Source organism: Equus asinus, chromosome 5, assembly GCF_041296235.1.
Source record: "Equus asinus isolate D_3611 breed Donkey chromosome 5, EquAss-T2T_v2, whole genome shotgun sequence".
In the NCBI taxonomy this organism is placed as follows: Eukaryota; Metazoa; Chordata; class Mammalia; order Perissodactyla; family Equidae; genus Equus; species Equus asinus.
Window position 1 is genome coordinate 101670917 of NC_091794.1, and position 22212 is coordinate 101693128.

The 22212-nt window shown below is 55.5% G+C and overlaps 1 protein-coding gene across 1 annotated transcript in view; it reads left to right on the forward strand.

The window, feature by feature from the left end:
* Nucleotides 1-352: 352 nt before the first annotated feature.
* The window catches only part of PADI2 (peptidyl arginine deiminase 2), a 43439-nt gene continuing 21579 nt past the window's right edge, over nucleotides 353-22212 (forward strand). Inside the window, exons 1-4 of the mRNA XM_014836181.3 lie at nucleotides 353-570; nucleotides 12822-13005; nucleotides 13978-14050; nucleotides 20415-20476. Of these exons, the coding sequence (XP_014691667.1) occupies nucleotides 479-570; nucleotides 12822-13005; nucleotides 13978-14050; nucleotides 20415-20476 (411 nt within the window). The 5' untranslated portion in view covers nucleotides 353-478. The remainder of the gene's footprint in view (nucleotides 571-12821; nucleotides 13006-13977; nucleotides 14051-20414; nucleotides 20477-22212) is intronic.

Below are 22212 nucleotides of genomic sequence, written 5' to 3' on the forward strand. Positions count from 1 at the left end.
GAAGGCTCAGGTCGCGGACCCCAGGCTGGGTTAGGGCACCCACTTCCTCTGGGCTCCAACCACCTCCTGTCGTCGGCCCTATGGCAGCTCCACGTGTGCATTATTTGCCCCGCAAGACTGGGGGCGCCTGGAGGGGAGACTGGCCCTGTGTCCTGGCGCCTGGCAGCTAGGAGCCCACTGAAAGTATGTTGAATGAATGGAGCAACCAAGCTTCCAAGGGAGAAATTGGCAACTGCCGACCTCACCCGGACCACAGTGGGGCGGGGAAGAGTGTGGGGGGCGTGGCCACGCTTGACGGACGGGCCCGCAGCCCACTGCGAGAGGAGACGGGCGGGCAGTCCCCGCCCACTGACTGCAGGATAAGTCAGAGCCCCGGCCCCGGCGGTCAGGGGCTGCTGGAGCAGACTCACCTGCGACAGGTGCTCCGGGCGGACCTCGACGAGCGCGGACGGGCGCGGGGCCGGGCGCTGCGGGGAAGATGCTGCACGAGCGGACGGTGCGGCTGCAGTACGGAAGCCGCGTGGAGGCCGTGTACGTGCTGGGCACCTACCTCTGGACCGATGTCTACAGGTGAGCGGGGCCACCGCGCCGGGCCGACTCCCCCCTCCCACCCCTGCTCAGCCCGAGATCTCGGCCCCAGAAATCCCGAGACCCTCTCGGGACTCGGGAACGCGGACAGCCTTCCTCCAGCTCGGGTTGCCCCTCATCCCGAGCCCGCCGCGCCCAGAAGTCTTAAGAACCTCACCCAGAAACCTGACAGCCCCCAGAGCTTGTGCCAGCCTCCCCGAAATCCTGACGCCCTCCCACACACCCTGACAGCCCCGGCTCCATCACTACCCCTTTCCAGCTTCCCTCCCCTGCGCCTCCCTCTTCCCACCGCCTGAGCCTCGCCAGCCCCTCTCCCAGGGCGCCTCAGCACCGCCCCAGCTTCCCCGCTATCCGCTCCGCTTTCACTTCTCCGCTTTCCCCTCAGCACCTCCCTTCTCCTCCCTCTTGCCCTCCCCTCAAAGCCTCCTGGCTCAGCACCCACCTCAGCCCAGCCCCTTGCCCCACTCCCAGATCAGCTGAGCTTCCTCCAGGATGTGCTGGGGGCTGGGGCAGGGCCAGAGGGGAGCTGGCCCGAGCAGAACCTGGCCCTAGGGGTTGCTCAGGCTCGGATTTCACCCTGTGGGGGCTGCTGGTGGTTGCCTGTCCCCAGGCACTGGCCATGAGCTCCACGTCCCCAAATGCTTTCCCCTGACTTCACCCTGGCGTCAGGAAGGGACCTTGTTCCAGCCAGCTGAGTGTGCGGAGGTGGGGTCTTTGTCAGAAGGGTGCCCCGGATCCAGGACCCTGTCCCCTCCTCCTCTTCTCCCGTCCACAAACTTTGGTGGGGTGCAGGATTTCTATGACAGCAGGATGTGGCGTGGGGAAATTGAGGTGAGGGCCCCACCACTACCCCCAGCCCCCAGGAAGCAGCCGAGTCTGGTGACCCATCTCCCTGTGGTGTGTGTGGCGGCCACGTGAAGGTGCAGCTGGTGTGAATGAAGGCATGGAGGGTGCAGGGCAGGATGAGCGCCCTCTCTTCCCAGCATTCGAAATGTCCCCATGGCTGGGGTGGGAGGGTCAGTGCTGAGAGGAGGGAGCATGCAGAACTCTTAGGTGGGACCCTGTGCTGATAACCTCCAGTGGGTCCCCTAACCTCTCTGTGCCTTGAGCTGAGCTGGAGGTGCCAATGTGGCTTAGTGCTCCCAAATCATTCTGTCATCTGAAGGGCCCTGCCTCCCCCAGGCCCCCACCAAATCCCATCCCTCTGTCTTCGTACACACCCTCCCCAGCCCACCTTCCTACACACAGTCCCCAGCCTAGTCTCTCTGCCACCTCCAGTGGCCCTGGCAATCCCGTCCAGCCAGTCTCCTGCCACATCCTCAGCAGGCCCTGGCTGTGCTGATGCCATCAAGCCCCAGCCTCCTTCCCCCGAGGGCAAAGGGCCCGTGCAGACCAGGGCCCCTCTCCTCTCATCTGCCCCTGGCCTCAGTTGTCCACATGGAAACCCCAGGGGTGATTTCTGAGGATCATAACACAGCAGTGGAGTGTGGTCCAGGCCTCAGTGACCTGGGAGGGCGCCCCTCCCTTCCCCACCCCCAGTCCTAAACTGGGCCAAGAAGTGGGCTGGGAGCCAGGGAACTCAGGTCTCCAGGCTTCAGCTGTCACCATAGCCGCCTGTTTGTTCACATGGGCACAGCCTGAAAGGCTGGCACGGTGGCTCCAGCTGGTGGGGGGGAGTAAGGAAGGGGGCCATGCTCAGGCCCCCTGCCTTCCCTCTGTCCTGGCAGAGAGAGGCCCTGCGAGAGCGGGGGCAGGGAGTGGGGACTCTTCCTCCCTCTGGCAGGGACCGGAGATGTGACAGTCCCCTTGGTCCTCTCTCAAGAAACCAGCCACAGCCACAACGACCCACAGCCCCCACCTGCACTTCACTTAAGACTCTCCCCCGACAAGAGAGGCAGCCCGGTCTAGACTGGCACTGTGCAACAGAGGGAGAATGCAAGCCTCAGAGAGAGCCTCACGTGGAACCTTTCATTTCCTAGTAGCCACATTTTTTTTTAAGTTAAACAGGTGAAATTAATTTTAATGATATATTTCATTTAACCCAATCTATCCAAAATATTATTTCAATATGTAATCAATCTAAAAATTACTTTTTTTTAAAGATTGGCACCTGAGCTAACATCTGTTGCCAGTCTTCTTTTTTTTCCCCTTCTTCTTCTTCTCCCCAAAGCCCCCCGGGACATAGTTGTATATTCTAGTTGTAGGTCCTTCTGGCTGTGCTATGTGGGACCCCACCTCAGTGTGGCCTGATGAGCAGTGCTAGGTCCGTGCCTGGGATCCGAACTGGCGAAACCCTGGGCCGCCAAAGCCGAGCATGCGAACTTAACCACTCAGCCATGGGGCCAGCCCCAGTATAAAAGTTATTAATGAGACAATTTATGTTTTCTTGTTCATACTCCTTGAAATTCAATGTGTATTTTATGCTTACAGCACATCTCAGTGCGGCCAAGTGCATTTCAGGTGCTCAATCACCACAGGTAGCTGCTGGCCACTGTCCTGAACAGCACAGGTCTAGAGCAGAGGGTCTTAACCTGGCACTGTCGCATTTGGGGCCAGATAATTGTTATAGGGGCTGTCCCGTACATTGTAGGGTATTTAGCAGCATCTGTGGCTTCTAACCCCTGGATGCCAATAGCAACCCCCCAATTGTGACAATCAGAAATATCTCTGGACAATGCCAGCAGTCCCCTGGCAGGAAGACAAAATCACCTCCAGTTGAGAACCACTGCTCTAGTGGAAGGAAGCCTCTTCTGGAACTAAGGAGGCTGGGCTGTTGCTGCTCTTGTCACTCCTGATATCTGTAGTGGTAAGAGCTGCGGTCAGTATGAACAATAGCCGGAGATATTGGTGAGCTCTTATGGACCAAGTGCATTATCTCGTCTCTCCTCCCCACAGACCTTGGAGGTCATGCTGGGGTCATCCTGTTTTGTCAATGAGAGAAGTGAGGCTCAGAGAGGTAAAGCCATTTGCCCGATGTCACACAGGACTCAGGTGCAGGTCTGTCTGACTCAGACCTCATGCTCTTAACCTTCACTCCATCCTGTGTGACCCTAAAATGATGAGGTTGAAATGGATGACCCTCTCAGCCTGTGTCCCTTCCACCCTCCATCCGGGCCACGAGCCCACTGCCCCTGGAGACTTCACTCACCCACATTCGACCTTCCACTTCCCACTGAGTCCTTCCAAACCCTGACACGGGTCCTGACTCAAGCCCCTCGAGCTCCTCCTTGAGGAGACCCCAAGGGACAAGGCCTGGTGGACTCTGTGCCCAGTCAGTTAGGGAAGGGTGTCTTGACCCCTCATTCCTAAGCCATGAGGTGAGGTGAGTGAACAGGCCTCAACACCCGGCCAGCCCCCTTCCCAAGGGCTCTGGGCCCCCTTTCCTGAGATACACACACACAGCTTCCTTCTCCTCCAAACACACAGCGGGGGTCTTGCCTGCCCCGTTCCTCAGCAGACCCTGTGGTCCACCCCCCCTCTCGCAGCACAACCGGCCCTGTGGGGATGGATGGCCTGGCCCAGCCGTGTTCTGAGTGCTCATCTCCAGCAGGCTGAGTAGATGCACAGGAGGAAGGAAGTAGGATTTTTTTCTGGAGATTTATTTTCTAGTAGTTGGTCAAGATACTCGCTGTTTCCTTCAACGACTCCCAAATGCACTTGTCTTAGGTGTGGCACACGTCTGCCTTGTCCACACAATCTCCCCCATGGTCCCTTTAGCTGGCAGCCACTTCTTCGCTGGGGCTGGCTTGGGGCCCCATCCGATTGTGGCTTGAAGTTGGAGAGAGGGCTGGAGTGAGTGGCATGCCCAGGTCACTCTCACGCTCCCCACCCACCTGTGGTGAGGGATGTTCTCCCTGCACTGGAGCCAGGGACGCCCCTGAGTCTGGAGGGGGTGGAGAAGGAGCCTTGGAGTAAAGTAGTAGAGGGATCGTACGCCCAGCTCTCCCACTGACCCATAAACCAGGCCCTGGAGTCAGCTTCTCCCATCCCTCCTCACTTTACGCCTCTGTCCAGACAGCTGGGAGTTCTCGACTGGGCAGGTGTCTGCTTCTCCCTGGTGGCGAGAGGTCAGGATCCGTATCCTGAGGTCTGCAGGAGCTTCGGGACAGAGGTGATGTTAACAGTTGTCTCTTGCCTCTGCTGAGCAGTCTCCTGGTTACATCCGACCTCATGATGAACCACGAGGTGGGAGGTGGGGGTGATCCCCTGCCCCCTTCCCCGGGGTACACCAAGGCAGAAGCTGACCAGCCATTTTCCCGGCAGGCCCTTGCCCATCACCCTCTGGCAGAAGATGGGGGGGGGGGGCGACCAGTGCAGGGGTTCCTAGACGTCAGCACAGTGAAATGCTAGGAAAACAGAGAAGACTGCAGATGTGCATCCTGCCCTGGGAAGAGCCTGGAGAATCTGAATTCATCCCCATCTCACACCCTCCATTCTCTTTTCTTGGTTGGTGTGAGGGTTTTAGAAAGTATCCTTAGCACAAAGGCCAGGGAGGGTCTGTGATCCAGTTTGAAGTGATGGGGACTTGGGGCGCCGTGATCTCCCCTTCTCATAGAGTGCCGGGCACCGCCTCCCACGTCCCATCTCCTGCCGACTCCCCCACACGCACTCCCCCTGGTGCACTGGCTTTGTGGATGCTGTTAGCCCCTGAAGGCACCTAGCTCATTCCCACTGCAGGCCTCTGCAAGCCTGACATTTCATCCCTTAAGTCTCAGCTCAAATGTCACCTCCTCCAGGCAGCTTTCTTGACCACGCTCATTTCGTGGTGTCCTGCCCTGAGCCCCAAGCCCTCTCTACCTCGTTACTGTTTTTCGTTCTTTGCAAATCTTGTTATTTACCGAACATTACTGTCTACCATTTACTGAACACTTTTCCGTACCAGACAGGCTTCTTAGCCCCTTGCATGCTCATCTCATGTGTATTTAATAGTTTACGTGTGTCTAAACTTCATAACAATTTTATGAGTTGGGTACTGTTATTGATCCCCTTTTACAGTTGGGGAAACTGAGGTAAGGGATGTTTGTCCAGGATGACACAGCTGGGAAATGGCGAGGGGCAGAGCGCAGGCCCCTACCCGCACTCTCCTTCTGGGATCTTGTTTTCGGTGTGTCCTGCTCCACGCTCCCAGCTTTCCTTGTTCCCATGCCCTCCCACCCTCCAGTCACTGAAGGGCTCCTTGGTTGAGTGAGTGAATGAATGGAGTGGCCAGTGATGCATGTGGACTGGTGTATCGTTGGGCTGAGCTCTCCACCCCAGCCTCAAGGAGCAGGCACTGTTGGATGGGCTGGTGGAAGGTCAAGGGCTTGTGGCCGAGCTTGGCCAGAGCAGCATTTGCTCCTGAGAGAATGAAGGGAGGAGGAATTCAGGCTGCGTCAGGTGGACCCATAAACCAGAACAGCATCCAACGCCCTCAACCCTAAAAGGGAGACCCTGCCAGGAGCTGCTCCAGGGCTCTGGTTTCAAGCTGGTTCCTGGGGGATGGGAGGGTTCTGGAAGGGACCTGGCCCCCATGTGTCGAGCCCGCTGCCCCCTGCACAGCTGGGGTCCCTGGGGCCTCCCCTTCCTGCTCTCTGGCCATGAGGCTCGCCCCGGTGCCCGGCCCACAGGACAGGCACACCTACTCAGCTCTGGGGGAGGCAGTTTTCGGAGGCAGCTCTGTCCTGCCCAGCTGTGCCCGACCCCGTGCCCAGGCGCTTTGATAGCTTAAGCCTGCTTATCTCTGTCTCTCACCCAGGAGTCCAGGGCGGGAAGCCAGCCTTTGTGTCTCCTCTCTGGGCCTCTGACCCCAACCTGAAAAATAAGTAGGGGACTCAAAAGGTTCCTAAGGGCTTCTCATGTGGTGCTCTCCTGAGCTGGGCCTGACACTGCCCCGCCCCCACCAGCCGTCCCAACCTGGAAGACCTTCATGGGGGACTATGACTTATGGATCCTCTCCCAGGAAGGGAGCAGCCAGGCCCAGAGCTCGGAGGGCTTAGCTCACACTCTGCCATCACCGTCCCTGAGACAGAGCAAGTGCTCCCTCCATGGGCCTCAGCGTGCTTGTCTGTAAAATGGGATGACATTAATACAGGCTTCCTGGGGCTGTCGAAAGGATGGACTGAGATCATGTGGGCCAAGGGCTTGGAACAAGGCCCGGCATATAATAAATACTCAGTTAGTAGTTATCATGAATAGGTATTGGGTTTACTATAATATTGTTAAAACAAATAATAAGGAGACACAGCCTCAAAGAAACGATAATGCTCATGGGAGAGAAACGTTGAACAACATTCATTAAGTGTTGTTTGAGGCACCAGCAAAGGGAGGGAGAGATGAGTCCTGGCTGATGAGATTAGGGAGGACTTCCTGGAGGAGGTGGCAACCAAGCTGGATCCTGAAGGGTGGATAAGAGTTCACAGTGTGACCAAGACATGCCACACAGGGGCAAAGGTACCTGGCAGGAAAGTTGGGACACACCGGGGGCAGAAAGGGCATAGTTTCCATGGCCTGATGTGTAAGGCTAGAGAGTTGATGAGCTCAAATGAGGGCTTTGAATGCCAGGCTCAGATGATGCACTTGCTTCTGTAGGCAGTGGGGAGTCACTGAGGGTGTCTGGGGAGGGAGTGACCATAGATTAGGTTGTTTTTTCCCTAGGGAGAGGCCCTGGGGCAGCTGGAGGCACCAGTGCCTAGTGAGAGAGACTGCTGAGGTACCAGGTGGAGGAGTCTGGCTGAAGACAGACGTCACGATTTGCCTTCGCTCGATCCCTGTCCAGGGCAGCTACCCGCTCAGGGCTCCAGCCACCACCATGCCAGGTGTGAGGCCTTGCCTGCCTGCCCTGGTCCCTCTCCTTGCGGGTGCTCACCATGGGGTGCATGCCAGGCTGGCACCCACGTCCCCCCCCACCTCAGACTTCTGCAAAGACCCGAGGGCAGGATGTCGCGCCCAGGCTGCCAGGAGCCGGGGTCACTGTGGGAGTGAGTCCCGGCTGGTGTTAACAAGGCTCAGGGCTGGTGGATTAGTTCAGAGAGCCAGGTGCCAGCTGGGAGCAGGCACACCACGCCCTTGAGTCTGGGGCTGAGTGAGTCGCCCCAGCCCTGAGAGGCCAAGCTGGTGACACTGCCCACCGAATGAGTGAAGACCAGAAATGCCGAGTGGCTCCCCAGAGGCCATCCAGCATTTGTGGGGCTGGGCACAATTTTGTGATGTTAAGTGGCAAAACGCAGAATTTCCTTGGGTTGGGCTCAGTAAACATCCGTCTTCTGTATCTGACACTGCTTCCCAGTCTTGCTCTAAGTTCCTTTGTGTGGCACCCACCGACCAGCCATTTCTCTCCGTTTCCACGGCCAGCACCTGGTCCCAGACCGCCGTCATCCTGGACAGCTGCAGTCACCTTCTTGCAGGTCCCCACTCCCATTATTGCTGTCCTGAAATCTGTTCCCCACCCTGCACTCTGGGTGATATGTCACAGCGCAAAAATGACCATGCCATCCCCTGCTTGGAAGCCTCCACTGCTCTCAGGAGAAAGGCCAGCCCCTCACCAACGTCTAGATCCTCTCCTCCCGACACTCTCCCTCCCGCTTGCTCGCAAACTGCAGCCACACTGACCTCCTCCAGTTTCTTGAGCATGCTGGGCTAACGTCCACCTCGGGCCACCACGCAAACCGTCCTGGCTGCTTGGAAACGCCTGCTCCTCCTCTCCTCCTCGCTCTGCCCAATTCAGTGCTTCCCAAACTGTGGCCCCTGGACCGGCAGCAGCTGCACTGCCTGGGAGCCTGTTAGCAACGCAGATTTTCATTCCACGATGTGTGTCAAATCCTCATGCTGTGCACTTTGAATGTATGCAATTATTTTTGTCAATTTTTCCTCAATAAAGTTGGAGGGAAAAGAAAGAAATTCAGTTTCTCAGGCCTGGGCCCAGCTGAACGAGAAGCTCGGGGGTGGACCAACCACCTGAGTTTTGATGGTTCCTCCAGGGGATGCTGGTGCACACTCAAATTTAAGAACCACGGTCAGATTAATTCACGTCTGTCCTTTAGAGTGTAAAGTTTAGACCTTAGCTCAAATGCCACTTCCTTCAGGAAGCCTTCCTTGACTCCCGGATCAGGGCCCCATGGCACCCCATACCCCTTCTTTCTAGCAATGATCACAGCTGTAGTCTCACGATTGACTGTGCAATCTCTTCCACTGGAATACATCTCCAGGGGCCTAGGGAACATGGTGTCTTTTTTGCCAATCTACCCCATCCCCTAGAACTGTGCCTGGCTCGTAGAGAGTGCTCCATAAATACGTGTTGAGTGAATGAATAAGCCCATAAGCAAGCCCTCCTCTTCCAGCCCTTCCTGCAGCAAACATTTATATTTACCGTGTGCCTATACGGGCCAGGTGCCGAAACGAAGAGAGGAGACATTCCCTACCTTCAAGGAGAAAACTGCCACAAGGGAAAGTCAGCACAGGGACAAATCGACTGAGTTGGGTCTTAGTAGGGATGGACAGTTGCCAGGCAGAGAAGTCAGGGAAAAGTATGAGAGGTAGAAGGAACAGCATATGCAAAATGCATGGTGAGATGGAACGATGCAGGAGTTGAGAGGCTGGAAAGTCAAGTTGAGATGCAGTGGCTAAGTGCCTCTGGGTGGACTCCAGGCTAAGCCGTTTGGGTTTCACCATATGGATCGCCACTGAGGAGCCCCTGAAGGTTTTCAAGCGGACAAGTGATCTGACTTCTTTAAAAAAATGAAAACATCACTCTGGCAATACAGTTTGGGAAACCAAGAAGGGTGGGTTCCCTCATTCATTTATTCCCCAAGTGTGTATTGAGTATGGCCATGTCCTGAGTGCTGGGATACAGTGGTGGGCAGAGCAGACGTGGTCCCGGGAGCTGGCAGCCCGTCCTTCCGCCCACACTATCTCTGGCCTCTTTCTCATAAGCAGGAGCTCATGACCACCACCAACACCCCCACTCTCTTTCCCTCAATACCGTCCTGGGCCTCTCCCCGCAGCCTCTGGGGATGACAGAGGTACTAGCAGAGGCTCTCGGGTTTCTTAGGGAGATTCTGAGAGCTTCGTCCTGGGGAGGGAGGCAGCCAGCAGGATCTGCAGGGGACAATGGACGCCTTTGTTGCTTCTGCCAGGGCCACTCCAAGAATAGCTGTTTGCTCAGCTCAGAGCAGGGCTGGTGCTCGGGTGGTGGGAGGGTGCGGGGCTCTGTAGCTCTGATGTCGGCTGAGTGTTAACCCCCCCAAGCCTCTGGGGCCTCCTCCAGTTTCTCACTGGTCCAGAGGAATGAAGGTGGCGGGAAGCATCGCTTACAGCATCAATTGTCAGAGTCAGGTCCTAAACCCGACGCACCCTTTGAAATTGTAAAGCATTTTTTTCTAAATAGAATTGTGTGCAGAAACCCAATATATAAAATCAGAAGAAATGACAGTTTCATCTGATTTCTGGCTACAAAGGGGAGCAGGGACCCAGCAGAGAGATCCCCAGCTTTTCAGTGCCTCCTCCCCACCCCTCGGCCCGGGGTCTGCCCCCTCTGCACTCTCTGGACTCCACTCTGACGTGGTCTCATCCTCTCATTTGGCACTTGATGAAGCTGGGAGAGAAGCGCCTTGCTCAAGGTCACCCAGCAGGCCAATGGTCAAAGCTGAGACTTTCACTAGCAGGATGTTTCCCAGACCTGAACCCACGATTGCCCAGACTCACGTGATTTTTACCAAAACTGTATTCGACCTGTAATACTATTAACGTTTTTCTTTAAATCAACTCACATTTTTCTTATAACTTTATTTTAACTGGAGATCTTATATCATTACCATAAACGGCAAGCCCTTTTCAATTGCCATAAAAAGAGAACACGTGAATAAATACATAAATCTTCTTTTAAATTGTTCATCCATTTGCCACCTAAAAGCATCTTACAGGCGTACCCAGACCTCCCTTTGGGAAATGCTGCCTGGCGCTTCTAAAAGGCTCCCTTTTGTCCTGCTCAGCTCCACCCTCGAGGCTGGGAGTGCCCAGCCCTGTGCTCGGCTCTGCAGGAGGAGGGGTGGAAGAGGCAAGACCCTGCCCTCCGGGGCTTAAGGTCCAGAGGAGTCTGGGCACTACAAGCAGCACCACGAGACAAAATGAGCCCCTGCCCCATGAAGGATGAGAGAGGGGGTCTGTGGGACAGGAGCGGTGGGCGGTCATCCTGTGTCTTTGTAGGTCAGCACATGGGCACTCAGAAGGTACAGGGGGCACACTTAAGACCCCCTCAGCGAGTCAGTGGCAAAATTGAGCTGGAATCCCCATCTTTTGCACATGTACCCCCAATCCTGGCGTTTTTTTAGATGCACTTCTAATGATGGATGTGGACAGTGGCAGCAGGCTGTGACCAACAAGTGTCCAGGCACAGATCAGTGCCGTGTCCCCATGATAGGCTGAGGACTTTAGAAGGCAACAGACAGATAAGAAACACAGTGGCCCTGGAGTTCTTTTTCAAGCTCCTTTCCCAGCACCAGGCATGGGCTGCCAGACCTGTGTCCACTCTCTCCCGCCAGTGCCCGAGACCAGTGTTGTTTGCCAGCAGCCCCCGTAGTCTGTGGCCTGGGTCAGAGAGACCGTGCCTGGCGGCCTCTACAGACTTGCACTCATGGCCTTGGCCACCCCAGGGCTCTGACTCCCAGACTGCACTGCTGAACATCTTAGACTGGTACTTCCCAAAATGTAACCCCTGGACCAGCAGCAGCAGCAGCTCCTGGAACCGTGGTAGAAATGCGCATTCTGAGGCCCCACTCCAGCCCTCCTGAATCTGTACTCCGAGGAGGGGCCCGGCCATCTGTGTGGACGAGCCTTCCAGGTGTTGCTGCTGCTGCTGCTGACCTTTGGGAGCCGCTGCTCTCCTTCAACCCTGGCCACTGTTTGCATCTCCAGCTGTCCCCGCTGCGCCTCAGTCCTGCCAGCCTCTCCAGGGATGCGAATCACAAATCTGTACCCTTAAAAAAGAAATCTGAAGATTTAAACACACTCCCTGATGATTCCGATACCCACTGTAGTGGAGAAGCTTCTGGAACCCAGGAGCACCTGACACTTGTAGCTATGTCTTAGTCTCAAATCCCATGAGAATCCAACCTGGATCCTCTGAGCCATCTTTGGCCTTTGGGAACCTTCAGACCAGGGGCTGGACTTGTAAAAGCTGTCAGGCCTGGGCTCCTTGCCCCCCGTCTCTCTGTCCTTCCTGTTAGCCACCTGAAGCCGGTGTCTTAGGCAGCTCCAGCTGCTGTAACAGAATATCATAGGCTGGGTGGTTTAAAAGCAGACATTTCTTTCTCTCAGTTCTGGAGGCTGGAAGTCTGAGGTCAGGGAGCCGGATGCTTGGGTTCTGGGGAGAGTCTCTTCCTGGCCTGCAGCCAGCCGCCCTGTCGCCGTGTGCGCACGTGGCCTCCCTCCCTGCGTGGAGAGAGATTTCCCTCTCTCTTCCTCTCCTTGGAAGGCGACCATTCCTATCAGATTAGGACCTCGCTCTCATGACTTCCTTAATTATCTCCTCAAAGCCTCATCTTCAAATACCGTCCCAGCGGGCGTTAGGGCTCCAATAGGTGAATTTGGGGGACACAGACACTCAATCCAGAGCAACGCGATCAAACCAGTTCATTTCCTGCCCTGAGATCTTGATGGTTTCTCAAGAACTCCAAAAGTATTTCCCTTTCAATAGAAAACCACTCCGGAACCCCAGGAATGACCCTCAGAGGGAGGAATTCCAAACCCTGAATGTTGTGGCAGGAAGGAGGTGTCTTTACGACAAAGCCAGCCCACCCCTTCTCCTTGAGGACCCAGGTTCCAGCCTCCATCCCTGTGACACCCAGCGCTTGGGCCCTGCCGCTGGCCTCCAGCTCTGATACTGGACGGGCCTGAGAGACAGGGTTCCAGGCCTAGTGCCACCTTCGGAGCAAATTCATTGCTCCATCTGGGCCTCAGTCACCCACCCGTCCAGTACCCCCGGGGCTCCCAAGGCTGGCCGCCCATCAGAAGTACGAGGAAACGTGTTAAGAATTCAGATCCCCAGGCCCCACCCTTGAACATTCTAACTCAGTTGGTACACGATTGCCCAAGCAATCTGTATTTTTAACAAGTACCTCTGTGCTACGAGGTGATTGCAGTATAGCTGGGTCCTTCAGGGTCCCCCAGACGACCTGGGAGGGCCCTGGCAGCCTTGCCCTTCCAGGATCTCCTCACCCGCCCCAGGGACCTCCATGACAGGCTCTCCTCTCTCCCTACAGCGCAGCCCCAGCCGGGGCCCAGACCTTCAGCCTGAAGCACTCGGCGCGCGTGCGGGTGGAGGTGGTGCGTGACGGGCAGGCCGAGGAAGTGGTCACCAACGGTAAACAGCGCTGGCCTCTCTCACCCACCACCACGCTGCGGCTCACCATGAGCCAGGCGAGCACCGAGGCCAGCAGCGACAAGGTACCCTGGCCGGGGACGTCCGCCTCCGAGGGCCGCGGGAACCAGGGTCACGCTGGAATCCAGCCAGGCTAGAGCAGCGCTGTCTGATAGAAAGAGAATGCGGGCCACACGTGTCATCGTCAATTGTGTAGGAGTCACATTAAAAGAGCAAAAAGAAGCAGGTGGATTTAATTTCAAGAATTTATTTTACTTATTATCATTTCGACATATCAATATAAAAAAATGTTAACAAGATAGCGTACGTTCTTATTTCATACCAAGTCTAAATCTGGTGTCCATTTCGCAGTTACAGCGCATCTCAGTTTGGACTTGCCACATTTCAAGTGCTCAAAGGCCACCTGTGGCCGGTGGCTATTGTATCAGTCAGCTCAGCATTAGCCCATGAAATAATGGCTTCATGGAAGCTTAAAACTGTGGGCTGCTGAATGATGGAGTATTCAAATGATCGAAGTTACAGCCACAAATGTCCTTGGTCTCACTGTGTATAGATGAGGTGCTGGGCACTCAAGCAACACAGTGATTTGCCCGAGTCGGGAGGCTAAGACCAGACTTACTTCTCTGGGTTCTCTGACTAGGAATTTCCCCATGTGCCCCATGGCAGTGACGGCACTGAGCATTATCCAAAGAAAACTACTTCAGACCTGCCCCCTGGCTCCTTAGCGGGTCTCGGCATACACCATGGCAGATGTGGGGGCCTCCCGCAGGCAGCAGAATGCACGGGGTGGGGCACACGTAGGTGGTCGGCACCCTGGATGCAGTCTGAGAAGAGGGGAGTCCCCTATCTAGTTGAATAATCTGGGAGAAGCAGCCTGCCAACCCAGGAGTGCTTCCTGGAGGAGAGGGTTTGGATGTTTGGAGAGAGTTGGCTTACAGCCTGAGGTATGAGGCAGGGAGGGTGGTCCCCTCAGATTTCCCTGCCCGTGATCTGTGTTCTCTGCTCTTCTCTCCCTCCCAATGCGCCTCACCACCAAGGTCACCGTCAACTACTATGACGAGGAGGAGAATACCCCCGTCGACCAGGCCGGGCTCTTCCTCACGGCCATTGGTGAGTTGGCGTGCCAGTGGCCTGGGTGCCTCTGTTCCCCAGGGCCTGGCATTGCTGCCCTTCTCGGTGGCACTTGGGCTGTTTTCAATGCTGCAGCCCTGGCACTCAAGCTACCTCTAAATAATGCAGGCCTGGGGAGGGAGGTCACACGTGCCCAGGCCCTTCTGTCCTGGGGAGGGATGTCCTGCAGGAGGAGACGTGCCCCGTTCTGCCAGCAACCCAGCCCAGCATCAGCATCCCCATCCTAGGCTCTGTGGGCCACAGACAAGAAAGGGCAAAGTCTGTTTCTCCCCTGCAGCCTGGAGAAGAGTCTGCCTCTCCTAGTGAGAGAAAGGGCCTGTCTACAAAGCCTGCTTGCCCTCCCTAGACCCAGACGTGGGGGCACAGAGATGCAGCCTGGATCCTTAATGTGCCTGGTCCAAGCTCTTCATTTGACTCATGAGGACAGTGAGGCCCAGAGAGGTTAGGGAACTCGTTCAGAGTCACACAGCCACTCAGTGGCAGTGAGTTCAGAACTCAGGAAAGAACCCCTCCCAGGTTCTTTCCATCTGCACCACATTCCCCTGTCCCGGGTACCAGGGCACGTGGGATGCAGTGTTTTGAACCTTCCGTGACTCCACTCTTCTGCAATTGAGGTATTACTTTTACACATTTTTTAAATCTTTAATCATATACTATTTAAGCGAGGAGGACATGTCAGAGGGCCCTTTTGTCCATCCAGCCTTAATTTCGCGTTGGCAGAGTTGCCACATGGCGGGGGAGAGAAGTACCAGTTATTGAGGGTCAATGATGGGCTGATGCTTTAGGAACGACAGTGGTTTCTCCCACGTGTTCAGCACCTCGTCCGCGTCCAGGACTGTGCTGCGTGCTTCGAGGAGGAGGAACACCTGACAATTATTGAGCGCCTACGGTGTACCTGGCTCCAATACTGGATGTTTACTGTCATGACCTCAATCTACTCCTGCAAACTACGCTGAGGATAGATACTAGGAATGGCTCCATTTTACAGATGAGAAAACCAAAGCTCATAAAAAGTAAAACAAATGAAAACTTGAGACCACACTCCCAGAAGTGGTCTGTGGGACCCCAAGTCACTTCAGTTATCTCATTCTCCAGGGGTCTCAGATCTCCCCCCAAAAAACAACCAGTTCCCAAGTCAGCACCTCCTTCTCCAGCTCTGTGCTTTTAGCCCCAAAATAGGCTCGACAGCAGCGCTCTTTGCCTCATAGCTATCTCCCCAGTGGGCTCGGTTGCTGGTCACCCTGTCCGTCTCTCTGCGCTGAGGGGAGGCCCAGCCTGGGGTGGGGTCCTCAGACAACCTCGGGGGGCCATGGGAGATGGAAACCAAAGCCCCAGAGTTGCAGCTGGGAGCTGGCACGTGTGTGACCCTCACATGCGCACAGAGTCTCCAAGTTGTCTCAGATGACCATCCCTGAGGAAACCTAATCCCACAGGGACCGGGACACCTGAGGACATAAGCAGGAACGGCAGTGCCAGCGGCCTGTCAGATGAGGGTGATCTCAGAGGGCTGACCACACCGTTGCTGAGGTGTCCACCAAGGCTAGGCAGACGTAGGATAGACGGCAAAATAGTGCACACGAGGAGGCAGGACCGGACCGCTCCTCTCCGCCACAAGACCGTAAAGCTGGGCTCAGCGGAAGCCTCAGAGGAGCTGCAGGTCCGAGACCCCAGAAGGACCCCGTACGCCCATCGTGAAGGACCAGGCTCATCCTTCGGAGGTTCTGAGGCTGTGCTTTCGCTGAACGATTATTTATTTAACTGCCAAGAGGCCCAGCCGTTTAGGTTCCGTGGGCCAGCAAAATGTCCCCTGCTGAAAAAATAATAATAATAAGCCTGACAATTCTGATGCTTGGTCAAAAAGAAAAGACATTAATAAAATAATTTGCCATCAATTATCACCATCATTTTAACATCTGAAAAGTAGGCAGGGCATAATCTCAATAAAGGACAGTCAACTATACTGCAGAAGTAAAGCTTTATAAAAACTCACCCCAGTGAACTTATGTTTCCTGTTCCATCAGGGACCCTGGTGAAAATCTGGTTTCCCTCGGGACCCATGGGTCCGTCTGACCCCTCCAGGTCTTACCTTCCCTTAGGCATCTAACCTAGGAGGCCTGGAGTCCCAAGTCCTGAGGGATCAGTGAGGGGCAGCACCTCTGAGGCAGGCAGACCATCAACATCCCGACACGGCAGGGCTACCCCCAAGGACGTGTCCGAGTCCATCTGGCCCTGGTTCTGTCCTGAGCCCCCGCCGAGCAGACAGAGCCCTGGCTTCAGAACAAACAGAAATAAGGCGAAGTTCTGGCTCTGTCCCCTCCAGCCACGTTGTGACCATTGATCTTCTGAGCCTCAGTTTCCTCATCTGCAAAATGGAGTTCACAGTGCAGTCTTGCACGTGCTGACATGGATTTCACAGGACGGGGCATGCAAAGAGCCTGGTGTGGGGTGGGTGCTCTCCTTTCTTTCCTCCCTTCCTCTTGGAGAGTCTCATTTTCTCTCTGCCTGGGTGAAGTTGAAGAACCTTATTGTCTTCCTCCTGGGATTTGGGAACACACCCACGGTGCCCTTGCCCAGATCAGGCCCTGGATCTTCATCCCAGTCCTGCCAAGGACTTGCCATGTGACCTTGACAAGTAGCCCACCCTGTCTAGACCTTGCTTTCTTTTTTGAGGGAGATTAGCCCTGAGTTAACATCTGCGGCCAATCTTCCTCTTTTTGCTGAGGAAGACTGGCCCTGAGCTAACATCTGTCTCCATCTTCCTCTACTTTATATGTGGGATGCCTGTCACAGCATGGCTTGCCAAGTGGTGTGTAGGTCCACACATGGGATCCAAACCAGCAAGCCCCGGGCCACCGAAGCGGAATGTGCGAACTTAACAACTACGCCACCGGGCCAGCCCCTGGACCTCACTTTTTCCTAGCTATAAAATGAGAGTTTTGAGCTCATGGATCCCTGGGGCCTTCAAGACTCTAATTAGGGCTGATTTGCAAAGCCCTCCCGTTAAGGGGGAAAGTGGGAGGAAGGAATAGTTTCACCCTCTGCTGTGGGCCTGGCAACGGGAGCAGTACACACACAGAGCTTTGAGAATTTCTTGAATCAACCTAAGGACCTCATTCCTTGAACCCCCTCCCCAGAGCCTAGGATAATTGCCCTAGGTGGCTGTGGGGGGAGAGTCCTTCCTCCCCACCGTACCCTAAGCTGCCCGGTTGGGCAAGAAGGCCAGGCCCCCTGCCCTTGTCCATAGCCAGCCAAACTCCTTGTGCCTCTGTGTCAAAGCTGAGCCTTCAGTGTCTAGAGTCTCAGGCAGACTGCTTTGAACCCAATCCCAGTGACATTTCCCGTTAACCTGCCCCACACCCAAGGCGCCACCTGACACCTTGGGGCTATTCCGGGAGCTAAGTAAGAGCAGAGCCTCTGGGAAAATGTCGTCTGGAGCCCAGAGGCCCTGAAACAGATGTCCTCCTGCTCCTCCCCAGGAAGGCAGGGCCTCCCAGGAGGGCGAAGCTTGGGGCAGGTCACGCCAGCCCTGTTCTCCATCCCTACAGGATCATCCTGTTGGGATCTAGTCAGATGAGACACTGGGGGAAGCTTTGAAGGGGAGAAGTCCTCCAGGGATGGCTTGTAGCTTGAGGGGGTTTCCGAGGGAGGGTGGCGAGGAGAGGAGGTCGTTTAAGTTGACTGTGACGATGAGTGATGGTCATAAGAGAGGAGCGTGAAACGCATGGAAGCTTGGGAGGTGGGTGATCAGGGAGGCCAGTGAAGTAAGGCCCAATTGCATGACGGGAGGTCAGTGAAACTTACCTGAATTTTACACATCAAGAAAGAGCAATAGGCATGTTATTTAGGATTAGGGAGATTGCTTCTGGCAGGTGAGGGCAAGGGCTTGAAGGGGAGCCGTGATTTTCCTTAAAAACTGTTTTTGATCCTATTTGATTTTTTGTGTGTGCTATGTGCAAATATCACATTGATAAAATTTTTAAATTTAAGAAATTCATAACGAAGTAAAGCACAATAAAGTGCTTCCTAATCCCTCTCCTGTGACCCCCTGCTTCCCTGGACACGCCACGGGAGCCGTGACGTGGTGCCACCTTGCAGCCTAGAGACAAAGGCCACAGGGCTGCCAGGATGGGCATGTGGCCAGCTCCTCCGAGAATGACTTTCAGGGTAGCAAGTGTGGGTCTTGGAAGGCGGGTTTGGCTTTTGGAAACAGCCCAAGAGGGAGGTCAGCCTGGGTCAGTCAAGGGCAGGGGTCTGGAGTCAGAGGGAGGGTGACGCCCACGCCCAGCTCTGCACTCTCTGGGGACTTCATGGTCACTTCCCTGCTAAGCGCCTTGGTTTCCCCATCTGTCGGTGGGGCCGGCTGGGTGGGTGGTGACTCCTCCCTCCTGGCATGATTGGAGGGAGAACATGCATGCTCTGCAGCTGGCAAAGTGGACCAGAACCAGGAGAGATTGTTATCTTGAAAAGCAAAGAGAGTGGCTCCTAAGGAGGCTGGGTCTGCAGCTGGTTCCCAGGGAGGAGCTTCAGGAAGCTGGAAACTTCGTGAAGATCTGGAGGCCAAAACCAATATTGTTCCTCTGTCTGAGCCTTCAGCCTCCTTAACAGCAGCTGGTGGTTCTGCCTTCGCCACTTTTCCCTAGAATCCTTATCCTGCACCAGCCTCCCAGGTTTTCAGCCCAATTTCCTGACAGGTGGCATCTCTGAGTCTGGGTTTGCTTACCTATAAAATGGGAACAACAATGTTGATCTCATAGGACTGGGTACTCCTTGCAAGCAGGCACTGTCCCCAGTGGCCCGCCACGAGGTCCCTGTGCCCAGCACGGTGCCTGGAACCCAGTAAATGCTCGACAGAGATTGGCTGGGTGAATGGGATCAGTGGGAGGCGTTTCCATCATTACGCGCTACAGCACCTAGCTGACAGCAGGGCTGCAAGGGCTGGGACGCTGGAGTGCTGCCTCTCCCAAGGCCAGGCGCCCTTACAGCTTCTTCCTCCTGCCTCCTTCTAGACCCAGAAAAACCTCATTCAGGGTTGGGAGGGAACTGGGCTGTGGGCAGAGGGAAGACTTGAATGTAATCCCCAGTCTCAGAGTGAGCTGCCCAGGGAAGGGTGACACCAGGGCCCTTCCTGTGCCAGGACCCTCCTCCCTACCTGGTCCAGGGAGAGCCGTGCCTACCCAGGGGACTGACCAGGAATGCCTTCATTCCCACCCAGCTCCCACCTTGGTCCAAGTCATGCTCAGCGTGAGGCGGAGCCCACCCGGCCGTTCAGGGGCCTGGGCCCAGCTCACCTCATTCTATGGGACACTCCCGTCACCTTCCCAACAATTCCCCTGCCCCACCCTGTTAGTTTCTAACTCAGGGGCAGTTTTGCTCTCAGGGATGTTACTGGCATCCAGGGGGTTGAGGCCAGGGATGCTGCTAAATATCCTACAGTGTACAGGATGGCCTCACAACAAACAAGTATCCGGCTCAAATGTCAGTAGTGCCTATTTGTGCAATTAGTACAACTCCTCTAACTGGAAAGGGCCCCAGTTTGCAGGTAAAGAAACTGGGGCTCAGAGAGGCTGTCTAACCTGCCCAAAGTCACACAGCTTGTAAGCAGAGAACCAAAACTGGCTGATGCTAAATCTTGGCTTCATTTCACTGCCCCACACGGTTGCCATGAAGGCTGTCCCCACAGCAGGCCTAGGGGTCCTGAAGGTCCCTTCCCCAAGAGGATAAGCAGGGACCCTGCCCTGGATCCTCTGTGTGGTGTCCTGGCCCCTCAGTACCCTCGGATCGAGAAGGTTTGGAGACTCAGTTTCCTGCCCTAAGTAAACCCTCAGTCCTTGGAGTTGGGATCTGGACCGCTAGGAGTTCTGGAAGAGAGATACACACAAATGTACCCGGCACGCACGCCCAGCACAGACTGGGAAAGGCGCTTAGGGAATCCTATGAAAGTTTTCCCACTATGGACTTCGAATCAGACCCTGGGCAGTGTGCGCCCCAGTTCTGCTGACACCAGCTGTGTGGCCCTGGGCACGTGACTTGGCCTCTCTGAACTGAGGCTCCCGGATCGGTATAGTGAGCCTCATCCCGCCCAGAATTGACTGAGGAACAGTGAGGAGGCAGGAGACCCCTGACCTCCCTGACAGCTCCTCTCCCATCTGCACATGCCTGCTCGTGTCCTCCACTGGGGTGCTGAGGCGGGGGGCTGGACAAGATGACCTCAGCAAGGCCCTCCCCCTCGAGGGACCAAGCGAATGGGTGAGCTGCACCCGAATCGCACAGGTCATGTCGTCCTCCTGTCCCTGCCCCACCCCAGCAGGCAGGTTCAGCGACTCACCCGTGTGTCTGTCCCCAGAGATCTCCCTGGATGTGGATGCGGACCGGGACGGTGTGGTGGAGAAGAACAACCCGAATAAGGTACCTAGCTACCAGGGCAGACAGCCCCGAGCAGGGGGCTTCGGGGGCAGAGCCCCAGGCTGGATCTGCAAGCAGCCATGGTGCTCCCAGCAAGCAGAGACCACTCTCATCTACAGATAGGAGGCTGAGGCCAGAGACAGGCCCCCAGACACACAGCACATGGAGGACAGAGCAGAGGAGCCACGCTCCTTGCGGGAACAGCCGTGGCGCAGCCTCGGGGTCTCCCCATCCACCCCCGTTCGTAGAGTTCTTGGGAAGAACAAACATCCTGCCACAGAGGAAGTGCTGCCAAAGCATTTGCTCTTATTATTTTGCCCTTTTTTTTTTTAAATTTTAAAACCGAGTCAGGGAGACCATCAGAAGTAGAAGGTTGCAGTAACCCTCTCGGTTCAAGGCGTGTTATCTTTAATGGTGCGTGCACGGTTCATTCATTCTCTGTTATCCTGCATTCCCCACTCCGGTTCTGCTCCCCCACAATGGACCATTCAAATGGTTTAATGTGTCTCTTTCTGGTCTTGCGATTCTTGCCAAACACGCGGTGTGGCCGGTACGCATGGCTTTTTCACTGTGCAGAGAGCATTGCGTTCTCCCTCTCATTCTGTTTCATACTTTTCCCTCGACCTGGTTTTTAAGCTCCATTGGTTTTGCTCTGTGTACGTCCAGGCTGTTGCTTCTATTTTCCATTTCCCGCCCTTCTATATCACTTCAATCTTTGCTGTGGGCATATGTTACTTTTATAATAACAATCTAAAGCCTGGTTTAAATTACATGTTGATGGATACTTTAAAAAGTTAAACACAGCCCAGTGAGAAGCCTGGAGCCTAGCAGCCGGCCCCAGCCTCTCTCCGCGTCACCGGGGGGGGCCTCAGGCCTCTTGGGGAGCCCCTTCTCAGGCTCCTCAGTGGGGCTCTGCCCCAGCCCTGCTTCCCCTAGGCAGCTGGCTGCAAGCAGAAGCTGAGTCAGCCCCGCCCATATGTTCTCTGTGTTCCTGGCCAAGCCACGTAACAATAGCCTCCATGGAGGCCTCTGAGACGTCCGCCCTCCCCTGAGGAGCTCTGCAGCCTTGGCAAAGTCACACAGTCCCTGTGGGCCTGAACTTGCCCAGACTTTCTCCATCTGGGCCAGTGAAGTTGCATATTCTCTTCCTTCATCCCATAAATATTTGTTGAGCATCTCCTGGGGATACAGGCCCTGGGGATGCAGAAAGAACCAGAAAAATGCAGCTCCTGCCCTCAGGGAGCCCACAGTCCTGTGGGGGACGCGTGTTACATAAAGGATGACGTGGGTGGCTGTTTCATTACAATTATCCTAAGTCTGCTCCAAAAAGAACATGCGCAGTGCTGTAAGTGTAAGCCTAGGGAAGCTGCTCTGGTCTGGAGAATCAGAGGCCTCGGGGAAGAAGGGGCCGGAAGGAGGAGGGGAGTCGGCCAGGTAAAGGGAGGCAGGAAGCCTTCAGGCAGTGGGACCAGCACAGGCGAGGGCCTGAGAGCTCGGAGTCTCTGGGGAGCAGAAAGGTGGCCAGTGTGGGGGGAGAAGAGTGAGCGAGGGGGATGGGAGGGGCAGGTGGAGAGGTGGGCAGGTCGCATGGGGCCTTGCAGGCCACAGTGAGGACTTGGGCTTTATCCTAAGTCAACTGGAGCCCCTGACGGGGCTTAAAACAGGAAAGCAACGTGATCTGGTTGGAGTCGTTCTAACGTTGCTCTGGCTGCAATGTAGAAAACGGATCCCTTGCAGAT